Genomic DNA, 18315 nt, shown 5'->3' on the forward strand with positions numbered 1-18315 from the left:
TCAGAGATCTTAACGCCCTGGATTGAGGGCTTAATAGAAAAACGATTCTTTACTATTAATGTTTTTTTCTGTATGCCAATAGATGTTTTCTTTCTGCAATACTGAATATCGTGGTTTATTCCGTTGGTACAGCTGAGTCATGAACCCCCTTGTCCCTCCCTAACTGGCTCTATTAGGCTAAGAGACAGTTTCACTCCAAAGCGCTCGGTAGAGTGCCGGTGGTATCCAGGAAATATCCCCAATTGATCCCTAAACACTATTGGCTGAGCAGCTGATTCTACAAACCCCTGGCTATCTATTTTCTGGACGGAATCCTTGGCTGAATCTTTATTTATCAAAACAGTAACCCAGGTCAGGGCAGAAGAGGGCAGGGCAGGGCAGGGCAGGGCAGGCCAGGGCAAGGCAGAACAGGGCAGGCTGGGCCAGGTCCCGCCGGAGAAGCCACCTGCCTTAGAAAAGTCTAAAACTGGGAACTCCAACCCCTATCGGTGACAAGAGCCCAGCCCCCAGACAGCTGGACCGCCTGGTCATCTGCCCTGTGCGGGCTCATGTCACTGGACAGTGGGGTTATCTGCCCCAGCTGGGGACACGTCACTGGACCGTTGGAACATCCGCCCCGGCCGGGGGCGCATCGGTGGACCACATGGACATCCGCTCCGGCCGGGGATGTGTCACTGGACCTGCGGGGACATCCGCCCAGGCCGGGGACGTGTCACTGGACCATGGGACCATCCGCCCCGGCCGGGTGCACGTCGCTGGGCCGCGTGGACATCCGCTCCAGCCAGGGACGTGGCGTCGGACGGTGCAGACTTCCATTCCGGCAGGGGACATGTCACTGGACAGCGGGGACATGTGCTTCAGCTGGTGACATGTCACTGGACTGTGGGAACATCTACCCCGGACAGGGACGTGTCACCCGATGACATGGACATCTGCTCCGGAGGGGGCAAGTCACTGGACGACGGGGACATCCGCCTCAGGCAGGTCCGGTTCAGCGGCCCGCGGGATATCCGCCAAGTGATGGAAGAACGGTCGGCCGTGGACGCAGGTCTGGGTCTCGCTCCCGAGCTGGTCTTTCATCCTGGCCATCGTGTCCAGCACGTCCTCCTTGGACAGGTGAAGGGGCAGTTGGCGGGACAGGCGCACCGCTTCTCCCTGCCGGGGGCGATGAGAAACCACAGCTCCTCGGTCAGAAGATGGACACCACCTCCGCTCCCCCTTGCCCCCCAACACCCACACACACACACGCAGGCAGTCCAGGAATGTGGGACGCCTGGAGCTCCGGACGGTTGGTCTCTCCCTCCTGGTTAGGTCTGCTTCAGTCTCCTCTGCCACACCCCAACCCAGATCCACTGGGTCCCCTCTGCCACCCACTGGACCCATCAGATCTACTCTGCCACCCACTCACTGGCTCTACTCTACCAACCTCTGGATCTATCCTACCACCCACACTGCATCTCCTAGATTCTCTCTGCCAACCTAGGGACCCAGTCCACCAGTTTGTGGAGCGGTCGCCTCCACCCTATCGTCTTCTGGATAGACCCTGCTGCCTACTGGATCGACTCTGCCATCCAGCAGAACTAGCCGATCCACCCTGCCCTCCACGCGATCTAGTGGGGCCACTCTACCGCCTTCTGAATCAGCCGACCCGCCCCGACTACCGGATCTACTCTACTCCACCACTCTCTGGATGTCCCGGATCCACTAGGTCTACCCTCTGGACCCACTGGAGTCACTACATTTATCCTTCCACTCATGAGACCCACCACGTCTAGTCTCTCACCCACTGGATCCACGATGTCTCCGCAACCTCCCGCTGAATCCGCTACATCTACCACCCACTGGATGGCCCCCGTCGTCCCTGGATCCCAGTGACAGAGCACTGCCCTCTGCCCTTCTGCCCCCCAGATCTTCTGGAGCGGCTCCGTCACCCCTCGGATCTAATGGATCACCCCCATCGCCTCCTGGAGCCTAGTGACAGACTTGAGTTCAAAACTTGATCTTCAAGATGGAAACCTCAGATTCTCAGTGACTGTATAATGCGGGCCAGAGGATGGCTTGGATTGTGTGTTTGGTCAGTGTCCACAGAGCACCCTGTGTACACTAGGCACCCACTCCAGTGCTCTGCCCCAGCAGGAACTCAGCACAATATCCTGTACCCCGTGGGCATCCCTTTGATTCTATTCATTGCTATTGTTCTTGTCTGTCCGTCTCCCCCGATTAGACTGTGCGCCCGTCAGAGAGCAGGGACTGTCTCTATCTGGTACCGATGTGTACATTCCAAGCGCTTAGTACCGTGCTCTGCACATAGTAAGAGCTCGATAAATACTATTGAATGAATGAACGAATAGGTCCTGGAAATGGCGATGAAGCTCAGCTAGAGCTAGACTGCCTCCCCAGTGCCCTCCAGCCCACGACCCACCTATCTCCCCGTCCCCAGCCCCCTCGCCTGGGGCATAAAAGTAAACACTCCAGGTGGACTTCGATGGATTTAAATGCTCCTCCTCTGACCGACAGTCAGAATGACAGTTAGAGAAAAGCCATCGGAAGGGCTGATGATTCCAGACCAAGACATGAATCCCCTCGGCCTCACCAGATGTGTCCTGGGCGCTGCCCGTGTCGCCCTCCCTCCCACTCCCTAGCCACCGACTCCCAGTACCCAGGGGGAGTGCCCCAGCACCGTGGGCTTGGCTCACCTGTAAGTAGTTGACCACTTTGCGTGGCCGGCACTGACGCAGCTCCTGGGCATCTCCGGCCAGCACGGCGCCCAGGATCTCCTTGAGGTCCGAGACCCCGTAGAAGGGCAGGCAGCTGGCCAGCCCCTCTATCTCCAGGCGATCTTCTTCAGCCGACGGCCCTGGAGGAGGACGGGGAGACCGTGAGACCAGCGGGGGGCCCGGCGGCCTCTCGGGCACTAACCCCGAGTCTGTCCGGGAGGCTGGCGCCATGTGCCTCGACCCTGCCAGACCGGAGAGGGACCAGTGCTCCTGACCAAATTGGATCCTGGGCCTAACCTCCCCCTGCCCGGAGAAAGATGGCCCAGATTGCCGAGCCCAGACTCATTAGTGGGCACAGTGCTTGCTGCCGGTTTGGGCTCAGTGTTTGCTGCCGGGTCGGCTCCCAGGGAACCAGGTGGGCCACAGCCTCCGCCCCACTGGGCCTAAGCTAGGAGCAACGGGGAGAAGAGGCAAGAGAACCGAAAGAACCAACGACGACAACCAGACGTGGGCCGTCCCGAAGGCCTCTGCCCTGCCCTGCCCCGCCCCACGCCCCCGGCCTGGCTGCGGCCGGAAGGCCCCCAGACCACCGGGGTCTGGCTTGAATTACCCATTACATTCCCCACCCCTGGGTCCAGACCGATCTAAGCATCCTCTTTCCTCTGCAACGGTTCCTCTCCGCGATTCTCACAGCTGTAAGGAGCCCGGTTATTTTCTCCCTGCAGAGCAGCCAGGCTGGCACCCACTGCCTGTGCCCACATGCCTGCTGCTGCCCACAACTGTCAACTGCATACCTCCTGCCCACCGCCTGGCCATTGCCAGGGCCCTGACCTTCTCCTTATTGAAAGAGTGGCCTAGTGGAGAGAGCGTGGACCTGGGAGTCAGAAGGGCCTGGGTTCTAATCCCGGCTTCGTCAGCTGTCTGCTGAGTAACCCTGGGCAAGTCACTTCACTTCCCCAGACCTCAGTTACCTTATCTATAAAATGGGGATTAAGTCTGAGACCCACGTGGGACACGGGCTGCATCCAACCTGATTAGCCTGTTTCTACCCCAGAGCTTAAAACAGTGTTTGACACATAGTAAGCCCTTAACAAATGTCATCATCTTTATTATGATTAATTCCTTGTACTCCTTCATTAGGTGCCCAATATCATACCCTGCCCACGGCAGACACCCAGTTAGGTGCCCTACACCCAGCAGGGGCTTAACAGCTCTCAATGCTGCTCTGTAGTGAATTTTTCCGCTCAATCGATATCGAGTGAAACCATCGTACCTGGAATCAGTCTGATCTCGAAACCGTTCGCTACAAGACGTGGATCGGTCAGTGAAGTCGACCCGTCGACCCGTCGTCCACCCGTGGGCATCTCCCGAAGGACGTCCAGCACCCGGCGGCCTCCGAGAAGGCTGGAACCAAGGACGAGATCTTCACCGCTGGCACTGGGGAGCACCCACCCGCCTCGGGGAGGGAACTACCTGCGGGTGCCCGCAGACCCAGGGCGGGGCCCAAACCTCGGCCTGGAGGCCTCCGAGCCACCTCGTTGGAGGGCAGGATGTGCCAAGGCAGGCTTAGAGGGTGATGGCGCCCCGGACCGGAGGCCACACGGCCCATTGATGGAGAGGGGCTTGAGGTGGTGGAGCAGGAGGCGCCGAGCACTCTATGACCAAGGACACCCTACTAGGTGGGGGACTCTGGACACTTCCAGGCCAGGGACGGGACGGATGGGGTCAACACCAAATTGCCAATCTTCAAATCCCAGCCCAGGGTGAGGAACCCCCGCTGGAGAGCGAGAGGCGGCAGCAAACACGCCCTTGCCCAGGCTGGGAGGGAGCACAGGGGATCTGCCCCAACAAGAGGTTGTGGAGCTGGGGACAACGGGAGACGCATGGAGACATCCAGAGACCCATGGACCCATGTTTCTGCTGGACCACTGGTGGAGAGTCAGGAGAGTGGGATGGTCTGTGCTGGGTCCTGGAGGAGAGTCAAGGATGTGGGATGGTGCATGTTGGGTCACTAGGGGAAAGTCAGAGCGTGCAGAGTGGTCCATGCTGGGTCACTGGAGGATAGGCAGAAGGTGGAGGGTGGTCCACGCTGGGTCACCGGGGGAAGAGTAATGGGTATGGAATGGTCCACGCTGGGTCGCTAGGAGAAAGTCAGAGCATGTAGGGTGGTCCATGCTGGGTCACTGGGGGAGAGGCAGAGGGTGCAGGGTGGTCCATGCTGGGTCACTGGGAGAAGAGTCAGGGATTATGCAACGGTCCATTCTGAGTCACTGGATTAGAGACAGGGATGGAGAGGGGAGGGTCGGGGTGTGGGATGGTCCCTGCTGGCTCAATGGAGGAGAGTCAGGGATGGAGGAGGAGGCAGAACACAGAGATGGGGAAGAGAAAGGGGGTGATGTGGAGGATAGTGGGAGATGGAGACAGTCACAAGGGCTGGGGGAAAGTGTTGGTGGGGGAGGTTCGGGCCGCCCACCCCTCACCCTCCAGCCCCTGCCCCCCGGCGTGGTACCTCTCCGAGAGCACGATGGGGGCATCCAGGGGCTCGGTGGGGAGGCGGTGGGTGTCGAGCAACCTGGCGAACAGCAGCGCCTCCTGCACGCGGCAGGGGTTCAGCAGCCTCACCGCGCTGCCCGAGGCGGCCACCCAGGCGTCCGGGAGCCCCAGGGGCTCCAGCAGGCACAGGTCCGTCCCCTCCCCGCCGTCCGCCCCCGTCGCCCGTGCCGACGCCCGCCTCAGGGCGGCCATGGAGAAGGGCACGTGGACGGTGCGGACGCCGGGCGCGCGGCCCGCCCCCTGCCGCTCCCTCTGCCGGTCCTGGGGCTTCAGGAGCTCCGGCAACCGGCGCTGACCGGACGGGACCGGTTTCAGGCCGGGCCGCAGGGTCGGGCGGGTGGATCGGGACGCGACGCGGGGCCCCCGCTCCTGAGCTCGGCGGATCTGCTGGTTGTAGCGCTCCAGTTCTCTGGCCGCTGCCGCCTCGAACCTGAAAGCAGAGGGTCCACGGGTGGCGAGCGGCTGGCACCGCCCGGATCGGCGGAGATGTGGTGACCCTGGGGGACCCGCTGGGCCGGAGCGCGAACCCGCTACTTCCATTGTGATTTCTCCAGCTCCTGGACTGAGTGCCTGCTGTTGGCAGGGTGGTGGACTGGATCCCTGCTGGAGGCAGAACACTGGACCGGGCGCCTGCTGGGGGCAGAGCACTGTTCTGGGCACCTGCTGGGGGCAGAGCACTATTCTGGGCACCTGCTGGGGGCAAGGCACTGTTCTGGGCGCCTGCTGGGGGCAGAGCACAGTACTGGGTGCCTACTGGGGGCAGAGGACTGTACTATGAGGCCAAAGTAGACACATCAGAAATTGAAGATGTGCAATCGCCTGCAGCACGGCCCCCGGCATCGCCCCCTCCGCCCCCTGCAGCACAGCCCCCAGGATGCTGGTTGTGCACGTTTACCACCACCTCTGTTGTACTGTCCTCTCCCAAGCGCTTAGTCCAGTGCTCTGCACCCAGTAAGTGCTCAATAAATACCACCGATTGAGTGCTTTAACTACAGCACTCAGTACAATGCAGCGCACCCTATGGGTGCTCAGTAAATCCCTCAGCGCTCTGCGGCCAGTGACCGGCAGCCCGCTGAAGCTGGGAGAAGCCCAGGAGGGAAGCCGCATTCGGTCACCCCCACGGGACACGGGAAGCGGATGAACGGGAAGCGGGTGGGGGGCTACCCCGGGAGGTACGACGCCGACCCGGCTGAACGGGCAGGAACTTCCGGCCTGGCCCCGGGCCCGCTCGGCCCAGACCCTCACCTCTCCCGCTCGTCCCCCGTGGCCACGGCCCACAGGTCTTCGGTCAGCTGGGCGACCCGGTCAGCGCTGGCCCCCGCCTCTTCCTCCGCCAGCCGGGCCCGCTGCTCCCGCTCAAACAGGTCCTTGGCGGACAGTGGCTTCCTGACCGTGCGGCCGCTGATCAGGTCATAGGCGGTGAGGTGTCCGTGCTTGCGGTCCACCACACCGCCTCCCCCGCCTGGCCCGGCCGCTTCGCCTCCGGCCTGCGGGCCCAGGATCCTGACCGGCTCCAGCTTCGTCCCTGTCCGGCTCCAAAAGGAGGAGCCCTTACTCCAGGCCTCGGTCCCTGGGCCGGACCCCTCTGTGGACTCCGGGGGTCCCGCGGGGCTCCCCGCCCCCCTGCCCGGCTCCCCCTGGGTGCCCCCTTGCGGGGGATCAGGACTGTCACGACTGTCTCGCCCAATGCCAGGAAGAGTGTGGCTGGGAAGGGAGTCACCGGGAAGACAGTCGTCCGGAAGAACATCGCCGGCAAGCGCGTCACTGGGAAGAATGCTACCGGGAAGAGGGTCATCTGGAGGAGCACTGTGAAGAGGAGTGCCACTGGGAGGAGCATCGTCGGGAAGAGCGCTGCCAGCAGGAGGGCTGTCGGGAGGGATGATATCAGGCGAAGCGCCATCAGGAGGATGACCGTCGGAAAGAGCACCATTGAGAAGAGGGCTGTCGGGAGGAGTGTTATCGGGAGGAATGCCGTCAGGAGGAGCACTGTCCCTGGCGGCAGGATGCCTGGAGCAGGCCGGTCTGGTGGTTTGCAGGTTTGCCCCCGGGCCAGCCCGAGGGAGCTCAGAGGGGGTGGGGGGACCAGCTGGTTCTCCCTCTCGGTCGCAAGGCCCGGCTGGGAGCCCAGCTCCGTCCGGGAGCGGATCGGGAGAAGCTTCGTCAGCCCCGCAGGCTCCAGGGAGTGGCCCGTACCAGCCTGCCAGCACCGTCTCCACAGCCAGCAGCACGGACTCCTGAAAGGGAAAACCACCGGCTGACGAGAGAGGCCCCTGGCACGGCAGGGGCGGCATCACAGTTCTGCTCCTGACCCTCTCCTTGGTGGGGGGTGGGGGGGGACCATTTTCATCCTCCCCCTGGACCTCTAGCTTCAAATCCAAATCTGCGGCTCCTCCGGAGGGGTCCACCGGTCCCCGGTGTAGCGACTGCTAGAGGGCGGGGCCGCGGAGGCCTCTCCTTGAGCTTTCCAGCTCACCCACCGAGAGCCTGCGCAAGCAGGGTCTCCATTTCCCCGGCTCTAAAATGGGGGTTGAGGTGCTAAGCTGCCCCTTGAGGTAAAGACCCAGGGCAACAACCGGAACAGGCGGTTTGACCTCCCGGAGCAACCCCTGGAGGGATAGGGAATGCTGGGTGACCCCCGCTGGGATAGAGAATGTTGGACGGGCCCTGCCGGGACAGGGCATGAGTCTCAGTGCAGATCACCTTGTTTTGCAGGAACACACGACTCTTATCAGGGGTCAGGTTGACGTCGACCGACGCCGCGGGCACGACGATGTTGACGAAGAAGACGGGGTAAAGGTGAGTGGTCTCCTTCTGGCCCCGGCGACCGCAGTACTGGCGAATGACCTGTGGACAGATGCAGAGGGCTACCACCGGGCCCCGTAGACTCCAGGCCAGCCGCCCGACTCGGAACCACGTCGGCGCTTGGGACAGGGCAGGTCAACGGTCAGTGCCAGGCAAATGCCAGGGACCACCTGAGGAGTTCTGCTATTTGACCACTTTTCCACTGCTGGGTAATTTATCTTATGCCTGCTGCCCCACCAGACTGGAAGCTCCTTGAGGACAGAGGTCGCGTCTGCTAATTCTACCGTCCTCCCCCAAGTGCTCAGTCGGTGCTCTGCATACAGTAGACCGTAAGCTCCTTATTCCTAACTCTCTGACACTCTTCCTCGAGTGGTCTAGTGGACAGAGCGTAGGCCTGAAAGTCAGAAGGACCTGGGTTCTAATCGCGCTTCCGCCATTTGCCTGCTGTGTGATCTTGGGCAAGTGATTTCATTTCTTTGGGCCTCATTTCCCTCATCTGTAAAATGGGGATGGAGCCCCAAGAGGGACAGGGACTGTGTCCAACCTGATTAGCTTCTATCTACCCCAGTGCTTAGTACAGTGCCTGGCACATAGTAAGTGCTTAACAAAAAACATTGTTTAAAAAATGTGCTCATTCCAGCTCTCTGCACTTAGTACACCGTAAGCTCTTTGAGGGCAGGGAATCATGTCTACCAACTCTACTGTCCTCTTCCAAGCATTCAGCAAAGCGCCCTGCACACAGTAGACTGTAAGATCCTTGAGGGCGGGGAGCTTGACTACTGACTCTATGGTCCTCTTCCAAATGCTCAGTCCAGTGCTCTGCACACAGATAGTCAATACTATCGGTGGCTTGACCGACTGACTGTACCATGCCAAAAGGAAATCCAGTCGACCAGGTGACTACTGGCTGGCTGGCTTCTCGGCTCCATCTTAGAAAAGGCCGTCCCACCACCCCCGGTTCAAAAACGGGAGACGCGTGCCAGGCCCAAACGGGTGCACACGGTACCTTTAAGATGTCTCTCTGGCGCACTGGGCGGCTGTTGATGAACAGGAAACTTCTTTCTGCGGTGGACAAGCTTGTCACGGAGTGGTCCGCGTCGGGCTTGGGGAGAAATCCGCTCAGACTCATCTGCAAACGGGTCAGAAGGTGCTTGAGAGGTTCAATGGTGCTGTGCCCACAGGGAGCATTCAGCACAGTGCCTCGCAGCTAGGGGACAAGAGACACAGTGCCCTGCACCAAGAGGGTGCTCAGCACACCCTGGTGACTTGGCGCTTCCCGCCCTCCCTCTTCCTCCTTGCCAGGTGCCAGCCTGGTGCTCAACACTCCCGCCCCCAAGCATCGACTGACGATGCCCTTCCCCTAGCACAGGGCCGGGGGAAGAGGTCCGACATTCAATCGTATTTATTAAGCACTGCGTGCGGAGCGCTGCGCTGAGCGCTTGGGAGAGTACAACGTAACAATATACAAGCACGTTCCCTGCCCACAACAAGCTTACAGTCTAAAGGGACTGTAAGAACCAGATGAGCCTAAACAACCTCGAACCTAGCGCGGAAAGGCTACACATCTACCCGGGATGGGAGCCCAGGGAGGCCGGAGAGTCTAGGGAGCCCTTGGTCGGCTCGCCCCGCTCCTACCTCGCCTTGCTGCTCTCCTACTACAGCCCAGCTGGCACAGTCCGTTCCCCTAACGCCCTCTGACTCACTGTCCCTCAATCTCGTCTATCTTGCCGCAGACCTCTCGCCCACATCCTGCCTCTGGCCTGGAACGTCTTCCCTCTTCAGATCCAAGAGCCCACCACTCTGCCCACCTTCGGAGCCTTCCTAAAATCAAGGGGGATTTCCCGATTAAGCCCTGGTTTCCCCGACTCCCTCCTTCCGCGTCACCCTTGCTCTTGGAGTTGTCCACTTTGAGCACTCGACAGTCACCCCCTCCTCGGCCCCGGAGCATCTATGTCCATATTTGTAATTGATGTCTGTCTCCCCCGGCTGGACTGTAAGTTCCTTGTGGGCAGGGAATGTGTCCACCAAATCTATTCTGTAGTTCTCTCCCAAGGAGTTAGTGCAGTGCTCTGCACTGGTTATGTAGTCAATAAATACCACTGATTGAATGAAGCCCAGGGAGCCCAGGGATGTCAGGGAGGTTAGGGAGGCCAGAAATGCCAAGAACCCCAGGGGGGCCACGAAGCCCAGGAAGCCCAGGGAGATCAGGAAGCCCAAGGAGCCCAGGAAATCCAGGGAAGTTACAGAGCCTAGGGAGGCCAAGAAGCCACGTGAGGCCAGGGAGGTCAGGAAGGGCCGGAAGCTCAGGGAGGCCAGGGAGGTCAGGGAGTCCATGGAGGTCAAAAAGTCCAGGAAGTTCAGGGAGGGTAGGGAGGCCAGGGAGACCAAGGAGTCCAAGCGCTTAGTACAGTGCTCTACACATAGTAAGTGCTCAATAAATACTATTGAATGAATGAATGAATGAGTCCAGGGAGGTCAAGAAGCCCAGGAAGTCCAAGGAGGGAAGAGAGGCCAGGGAGGCTAGGGAGCCCAGGGAAGTCAGGGAGCCCAGGGAAGCCAAGGAGGCCAGGAAAGCCAACTGGCTGCAGCTGCCGGAGTGGATACCTCTGAGTCCGCGGACTGGTACTGGAAAGGTGCCAGGTTGTCCATGACGGCTTTCCCCAAGATGGACATGAGGGCCATTTTATGGTCCGACACTCTGCTCTTCTGCCACACCACGGCCTGGAACCCAAAGGCACAGAGTCACACAGCGAGCACGCCCTCGTGCCCCGTGGGCACCGGGCCACAGGCCAGCCGGGCCCCGACTCGACCCATACCGTGGCCCAGAACCCCCGGGAGCCAGGGAAGCAGCAGTACGTGAAGACACGTGGAGACCCATGGCAGCCACCCACTGAGACATGCTCGTAGAAGCAACGGGGCCTGGCGGATAGAGCCCGGGCCTGGAAGTCAGAAGGATGTGAGTTCTAAAACCTGCTCCCTCCTTTGTCTCCTGGGTGACCCTGGGCAAGTCACTTCACTTCTCTGTGCCTCATCTGTAAAATGGGGATTAAGACTGTGAGCCCCCTGCGGGACAGGGACCGTGTCCAACCCGATCAGCTCGCATCTACTCTGGCACTTAGAAGAGCGCCTGCCACATAATAAGCGGACGCCGAACGGATCCCACGGTTCTCGAGGCGGAGGCCGCGTCCACGTAGACACGAGTAGACGGACTCGACCGAGGCCGGACGACGCGAGGGACGAGAAGCGAGAGGGGCGGCTCGCTTTGCTGCCGACTCCTACGCGCCGGCCAACGGCGGCCCGGCCGACGGCAAGGAGGCCAGAGGCAGCTCAGCCAACTGCAGCCCCGGCCAAGGGGGACTGCCAGCAGCGGGCCGGCCACTGGCGGCGCAGCCGGCCGCAACCCAGCCCCGCCAGTTAAGCCAGTCTGGCACATGTCGTCTTGGCTGGGTTTGCCATCCCGAGACCTCTGTGCCCAAGAAAGAGAGCGAGGGTCTGGAGGAGAGCGACCTCACCCGCGCGACGGGCTCCTGCCCAGCCTGCCGTCTCGTCCCTTCTACGTGTGGGAAGGGGGCGGGAGGGCGGGAGGAGAGGAAGGGGAGGAGGACGGGGAACACGCCACCACCCCCGAAAGACGGTCTCACATCCATGACCCGCCCCTGAGTTTTCATCTCGCTGCCGAACAGCTCCGCGCCCGCCCATTCCCTCCAACCTGTAGGCTGAAACGGCGACTCTCCTCTCGCTCCACGTTTCGGGAGATAGGGAGGTATGTGCGTCGGTGTGTTTGTTTGTTGCATGCGTTAGTGAACTGCTACACAAGCATGCGTGTAAACTGCCTACACAACCATGCGTGTGAACTGCTACACAACCACGCGTGTGAAACTGCTACACAAAGCATGCAGCAATGCAGCATGCAGAGAATGCCAGCGTGGCTTATTGGCAAGAGCCGGGCTTGGAATCAGGGGACGAGGGTTCTAATCCCGACTCTGCCGCTTCTCTGCTGTGTGACCTTGGCAAGTCACTTAACTTCTCTATTGCCTCAGTTTCCTTCATCTGTAAAATGGGGATTAAGACTATGAGCTCCACACGGGACAACTGGCTACCTTATATCTACCCCAGCGCTTAGAACAGCACTTGGCACACAAAGTAGGCGCTAACAATACCCTCGTTATTATTATTACCCAACCCCCCACCACACAAGCATTGCATACACACGCATGCGTGCACATGCCACACTCTCCACGATAACTTCCATATCCAAGGCTCGCGCCTGCCCGCCGCGCTCCAGCTCCCCATCCCGGAGCTCTGCTTCACGCCCCAGGCTCGTCTCCTCGCCTCCGGCCCGGTCCGCCAGACCCACGGCGCCCACCCGCCCGCGGCCCGGTGAACCCGGCTCCGTGATCGATTCGTCCCACGTGACGGGAGTCCCCTCCGAGCGTGGCAGCTTGCAGCGTCCGACCTTGGAGTGGGCCGGGGAGGGCCTGGCACCTGGGCTGGGGGCTTTGGCCGGGACTCGGGCCCGCCGCCTCCTCCTCCTCCTCCGAGAGCCGGGTGGAAACGTCTCCCTCGGTGCCGGGGTTGGTGTCAGAGGACACGCAGAGGGTCCCGGGGCCGGGCGGCCCACCCGACCCCGCGCACGGCGATCCGTCCGCTCTCGGGAGTGCCCGGTCCGGGCTGTGGGTTGACTGGGAGGGCGGGGACTTGGAACGGTGAGAAACCCGGGGCTCGGGAATGTGCCTTCTGACATATGAAGCCACGGGAACATGGCCGCCCTCATTACACACCGGCCGCTGGGGCGGGGGTGGCAGGGAGGGGGAGAGAGAGAAAGATCGGAGGTCAGATGAACTTTAACCCCATAACCGTTCCCCGCATCATAAAACGCTCTCCTGAAACTCACACCCTACGTACAAGAGAAATTCAATGATGTTATTTAGCAGGAAGGCGCTCACCGCTGTGCCGAGCCCTGGGCCCATGCTGGGAAGGCTGGACACTGCCCCGTCCCTCACGGGGCACAGACTGCTTATTGTACTCACGTTCTCCCAGATGGGGAAATGGGGGAGCCAGAGAAGTTAAGTGACTTGGCCGAAGTGACGCGGGTGGGCCAGGGGTGGCCGGGGGTGGAGCCGGTGACTCGAACCCCGATCTCTCGGCTCCCAGCCCACCCTCTCTCCACCAGGGCCGCGCCGATTCTACAGCAAATTCCCTTGAGACGTAGAAGCTCGGAAAGCCTTCGAGGGATATCGTGATCTTGCCTTGGGGTGTTTAGAATATTCATTCATTCAATCCTATATCTGTAACGTATTTATTATGGCTGTAATTTATCGATATTAATGGTCTGTTTCCCTCTCTAGACTGTAAGCTCGTTGTGGGCAGGGAATATGCCAGTTTATTGTTATATCATCCTCTCCCAAGCACTCAGTACAGTGCTCTGCACATAGTAAGCCCTCAATTAAACACAATTGAGGTGAATGAATTTATTGAGCCCCTTACTCTGTGCAAAGCATTGTAGTAAGTGCTAATGAGAGAACAATATAACAATAAACAGGACACATTCCCTGCCTACAGCGAGCTTATAGTCGTACATAACTGATGAAATTTTAGCCTGTCAGAGAGAAGCAGAACAGCCTGAACGATAAACTGCGAAGGCCCTAGAAGCTGCCAGGATCCATGGTAAAGCTAAAAGTCCCCACCCAGCAAGCAGCAGAAATGCTGTAATTATAATAATAGTAATGTTGGTATTTGTTAAGCGCTTACTATGTGCCAAGCACTGTTCTAAGCACAGTGGTAGGTACAAGGTAATCAGGCTTGTCCCACCATGTAGGGCTCACAGTCTTCATCCTCATTTTACAGATGAGGGTAACAGGCATATATAATAATAATTATCGTACTTTGTTAGCACTTACTATGTGCCAAGCACCGTTCTAAGCACTGGGGAGTTACAAGTTCATAAGGTTGGATCCAGTCTCTATCCCACATGGGGCTCGCGCTCTTATCCCGATTTTACAGATGAGGTAACAGAGGCTCAGAAGTGAGATGCCTTGCCAAGTCACACAGCTGACATGTGGCAGACCTGGGTTAGAACTCTGGTCCTTCTGACTCCCAGCCCCGTAATAATAATGATAATAATAATGTTGGCATTTGTTAAGCGCCTTTACTATGTGCAGAGCCTCTGTTCTAAGCGCTGGGGTAGATACAGGGTCATCAGGTTGTCCCACATGGGGCTCACAGTCTTCATCCCCATTTTACAGATGTGGTACAGAGAAGTTAAGTGACTTGCCCAGAGTCACACAGGTGACAAGTGGCAGATCCGGGATTTGAACCCATGATCTCTGACTCCCAAGCTTCTGCTCTTTCCACTGAGCCACGCTGCTTCTCGCTGTGGCTTGAAAGCCGTCCGTAGACTCTCTGAGCTCGCTTTCCCATGTGCAGCTGGGGGGGGACACACTTGGGAGATGCAGGGAAATTTCAGAGGCGCGCGATCCCGTGACAGCAGCAGCAGCCAAGGGCACGTTTCCCAACTCCGTGAGAGTAGACACTCCCGAGCGCCTAAGACAACGCTCTGCACCCAATAAACGCTCAATAAACACTAGGGACTAACCTGTGGAGGAACGACGGAAAAACTACGGTTCCCACCATTCCGTAGGCCCAGAATACCTCCGTGCAGCCCACGAGAACATTTCTCAGCCCCTCCGTGGAGACGGCTCCTATCCCGTTTTAGGACCCCGGTTTAGCCTAGCACAGCACGGCAAAGGGAGTGGCTCCTTTTGAGTGGAAGGTTCACAGGGAACGAGAAGACAGGGAGGCAAAAGAGAAAACAGCACCGGGTGCCGCGAACATCAAACATGACCACCCCACCATTATAATAATTGACGCAGCATGGCTCGGCAGGAAAGAGCCTGGGCTTAGGAGTCAGAGGTCATGGGTTCTAATCCCAGCTCCGCCACCTGTCAGCTGTGTGATCTTGGGCAAGTCACTTAACTTCTCTATGCCTCATCTGTAAAATGGGGATGAAGACTGTGAGTCCTATGTGGGACAATCTGATTACCTTGCATCTATGTCAGCGCTGAAGAGCAGTGCTTGGCACACAGTAAAGCGTTTAACAAAATACTAACATTATTATTACTATTCTTAATACATACGATTAATAATAATAATGATAACCAGGGGGCAGCCTTTTCCAGTGCGCCCAGTGGGGGCGGAGTCACGGGCCTTTCTTTTGGCACTCTGGGGCCACGCACGCCCTCACAGGGTGAACGTCACATCAGAGGCGCCTCTTCCGGTCTGGCCGTGGGCATTTCACCCGAGACAACCCGCGTTCAGTTGGCGGAAACGATGTCAGCTTTTCGACTGAGGAACCCAAGGAGGGAACCAGGATGGTTATGGGACGGAGCTGGCCCGCTGGTGGGGAGGCGGGTGGAGACAGACCCGGCCCGCTTCACTTTCTCGGGCCGGAGCGCGGGACCCGCGTTCGGTTCTGAAGAGCGCGGCGTCGCGATCGTGGCGGGCCCACTGAGGAGCTGGGAAGTCCGGGATTGGTTCGGGGCACGGGCTGGGGGACAGCCCGGGGACACGAGGGCTCACACACGCAAACTCTGGGAGAGCGGATGGGGAGCATAATCAGGGAGGTGGGGGAAGAGGGACAACTGACCGTCGCTTCATCGAGCCTGGAGGCCGGGGTTAGAGATCATCTCCTAATTAGCCACTGCTCCCCAAGCCCCGCGACCCTGTCCGGGTCAAGGAGATTTGGAGACCCTCCGAGCCCCCGGGCCCACCCTCCCGAACAACAAACTTGGGTACGGAAGAAGAGATGCAGCCCCCGAGGGAAGGGGAACCCTGGCCAGGCAGGAGGCAAAGCAGAGCGGGACGCGGGCACCCGGCTCGCCCGGGTCCCGCTCTGGGATTTCCTGGGGGCGTTGCTGCGCTGCGGGCGGTCCCGGGGTGCCCCCCCTCCCCGATTCCCCACTGAGCTGGGGCTAAAAATACCCCCCCTCCCGGCCCCGCCCCTCTCCTATCTAGGTCACCCGGGCTGGGGCCGGCTGGCGGGGGCCGAGGAAGAACCTGACTCTGGCCTGTGTGATGACACTGCAAAACCCCCCGATCCAAACGATATCGTTACACGCAGGGCGGGCAGACCATCTTAGGACACGGCGGAGTCAGGATCCCAGAACCCGGCCCCTTCGCTGGTCCACCGCCAGGTGACGTGGGGGAAGAACGGGCCCTTTCCGACGTGCCCGTTGGCTCGTTCCCGGCGAAAGCAAATCTGGGCAAATCGGGGGGAGGGGGCCCCGGCCGCTGCTGTTCGAGGACCGACGGACTCAGCTCTGCCCTCCTCGCCGCTCAGGGCCCTGGGGCCGCCCGCTTCATTCATTTCGCTGCCCCTTGGTGCGTGCCCCCTGCTCCCGTTTGAGTGGGAGCTCCTTGCGGGTAGGGAACGTGTCACTTTGCTGCCCTAATGGTAGAGCTTGGGCGTCAAAAGGACCCGAGTTCGAATCCTGGCTCCGCCACTTCTCGTTCATTCATTCATTCAATCGTATTTACTAAGCTCTTACCGGGTGCAGAGCACTGTACTAACCACTTGGAGAGTGCAATTCAGCAATAAAGAGAGACGATCCCTGCCCACATGGGGCTTATCCCAAGGTGTAACCTGGGGCGAGTCACTACGCTTCTCTGAGCCTCAGTACCCTCATCTGTAAAATGGGGATTAGGGCTGTGAGCCCTCTGTGGGGCAGGGACTGTGTCCGACCTATCTTATATCTACTCCAGAACTTAGAATAGTGCCAGGCCAGGCACATTACTAGGCGCTGAACAAATATCACAATTATCATTACATAAGGCAGTGCCCTCAGCGCGGGTGGTTTCAGGATAGGCACCACTGCTTCTGCTCCGGAGGACCCAGGCATGGGCACCCAGGCTCAGTCACAGCGACCGAGCCGGGGGGAGCTATTGGACCCTCCTGACTACGGCTTCATACCTGGTTGTTTCCCCCCTCTGGAATTTAGTTCAGCATCTGTTTCCACCCCACTATAGAGTGGAAGCTCCTTGAGGCAGGGATCGTGCCTGCTAACTCTAGGTCCTCTCTCAAGTGCTCAGTCCAGTTCTCTTCACCCAGTAAACCGGAAACTCCTTGAGCCAGGGATGGTGTCAAACATTTCTATTACTCCCCAAGTGCTCGGTATGCTTTCAACAGTAAGCTCCTCAAAGGAGGAAAAGCCCGGGCTTGGGAGTCAGAGTCGTGGGTGGTTCTAATCCCAGCTCCGCCACTTGTCAGCTGTGTGACTTTGGACAAGTCACTTAACACTCTAGGGCTCGAGTTACCTCATCGTTTAAAATGGGGATGAAGACTGTGAGCCTCACGTGGACGACCTGATGACCTTGTATCTACCCCATGCTTAGAACAGTGTTCTGCACATAGTAATAATAATAATAATGTTGTATTTGTTAACGCTTACTATGTTGCAGAGCAGTGTTCTAAGCGCTGGGGTAGCACAGGGGAATCAGTGTCCCACGTGGGGCTCACAGTCTTAACCCCATTTACAGATGAGGTAACTGAGGCACAGAGAAGTTAAATGACTTGCCCATGGTCACACAGCTGACAAGTGGCAGAGGGATACAACCATGACCTCTGACTCCAAAGCCCGTGCTCTTTCCACCGAGCCACGCTGCTTAAATACCAACATTATTACCCCAGTGCTTATAACAGTGCTTGGCACATAGTAAGGCTTAACAAATACCAGCAATATTATTACCCACTCTACTGTTCTCTCCCAATGCTCAGTACAGTGCTCTGCCCACAGTAGGTGCTCAATAAATACTATTGACTGACCACTACGGATATGGAAATACCGTGTATTAAGCACACACTCCTGACAGCGAGCCTCTTCGCGAATACTGCAATCCTAGGCTTTCCAGAGCCGATGTCCAACTACCCCAAGAATTATATAGCGATAGTGGCTCCCTCGGGCGGGCAGTAGTCCGACAATCAAGGTGAAAACAAACAGGCCACACACGTGACTGGGCACACAAGCCTGCATATACACAGCCCACCCCAACACACATGCCCACGCCTATAACACCCTTCCAGGAATGCATGCAAACAATCCACACGTAATAACTATGGTATTTGTTGAGTGCTTATCTATGTGCCAGGCACTGTACTAAGCGCTGGGTGGATATAAGCAGATCAGGTTAGATGCAGTTCCTGTCCCGTGTGGGCTCACAGTCTCAATCCCCATTTTACAGTTGAGGT

The 18315-nt window shown here is 58.7% G+C and overlaps 1 protein-coding gene across 1 annotated transcript in view; it reads right to left on the minus strand.

Moving 5' to 3' along the window:
- Window positions 1-312: 312 nt before the first annotated feature.
- PMS1 (PMS1 homolog 1, mismatch repair system component) overlaps window positions 313-18315 on the minus strand; it is a 32791-nt gene continuing 14788 nt past the window's right edge. The window contains 8 exon segments of the mRNA XM_029069691.1: window positions 313-1155; window positions 2697-2857; window positions 3991-4121; window positions 5227-5700; window positions 6516-7504; window positions 7971-8114; window positions 9079-9201; window positions 10677-10793. Of these exon segments, the coding sequence (XP_028925524.1) occupies window positions 952-1155; window positions 2697-2857; window positions 3991-4121; window positions 5227-5700; window positions 6516-7504; window positions 7971-8114; window positions 9079-9201; window positions 10677-10793 (2343 nt within the window). The 3' untranslated portion in view covers window positions 313-951.

The sequence above is a fragment of the Ornithorhynchus anatinus genome, chromosome 7 (genome assembly GCF_004115215.2).
Source record: "Ornithorhynchus anatinus isolate Pmale09 chromosome 7, mOrnAna1.pri.v4, whole genome shotgun sequence".
Lineage (NCBI taxonomy): Eukaryota > Metazoa > Chordata > Mammalia > Monotremata > Ornithorhynchidae > Ornithorhynchus > Ornithorhynchus anatinus.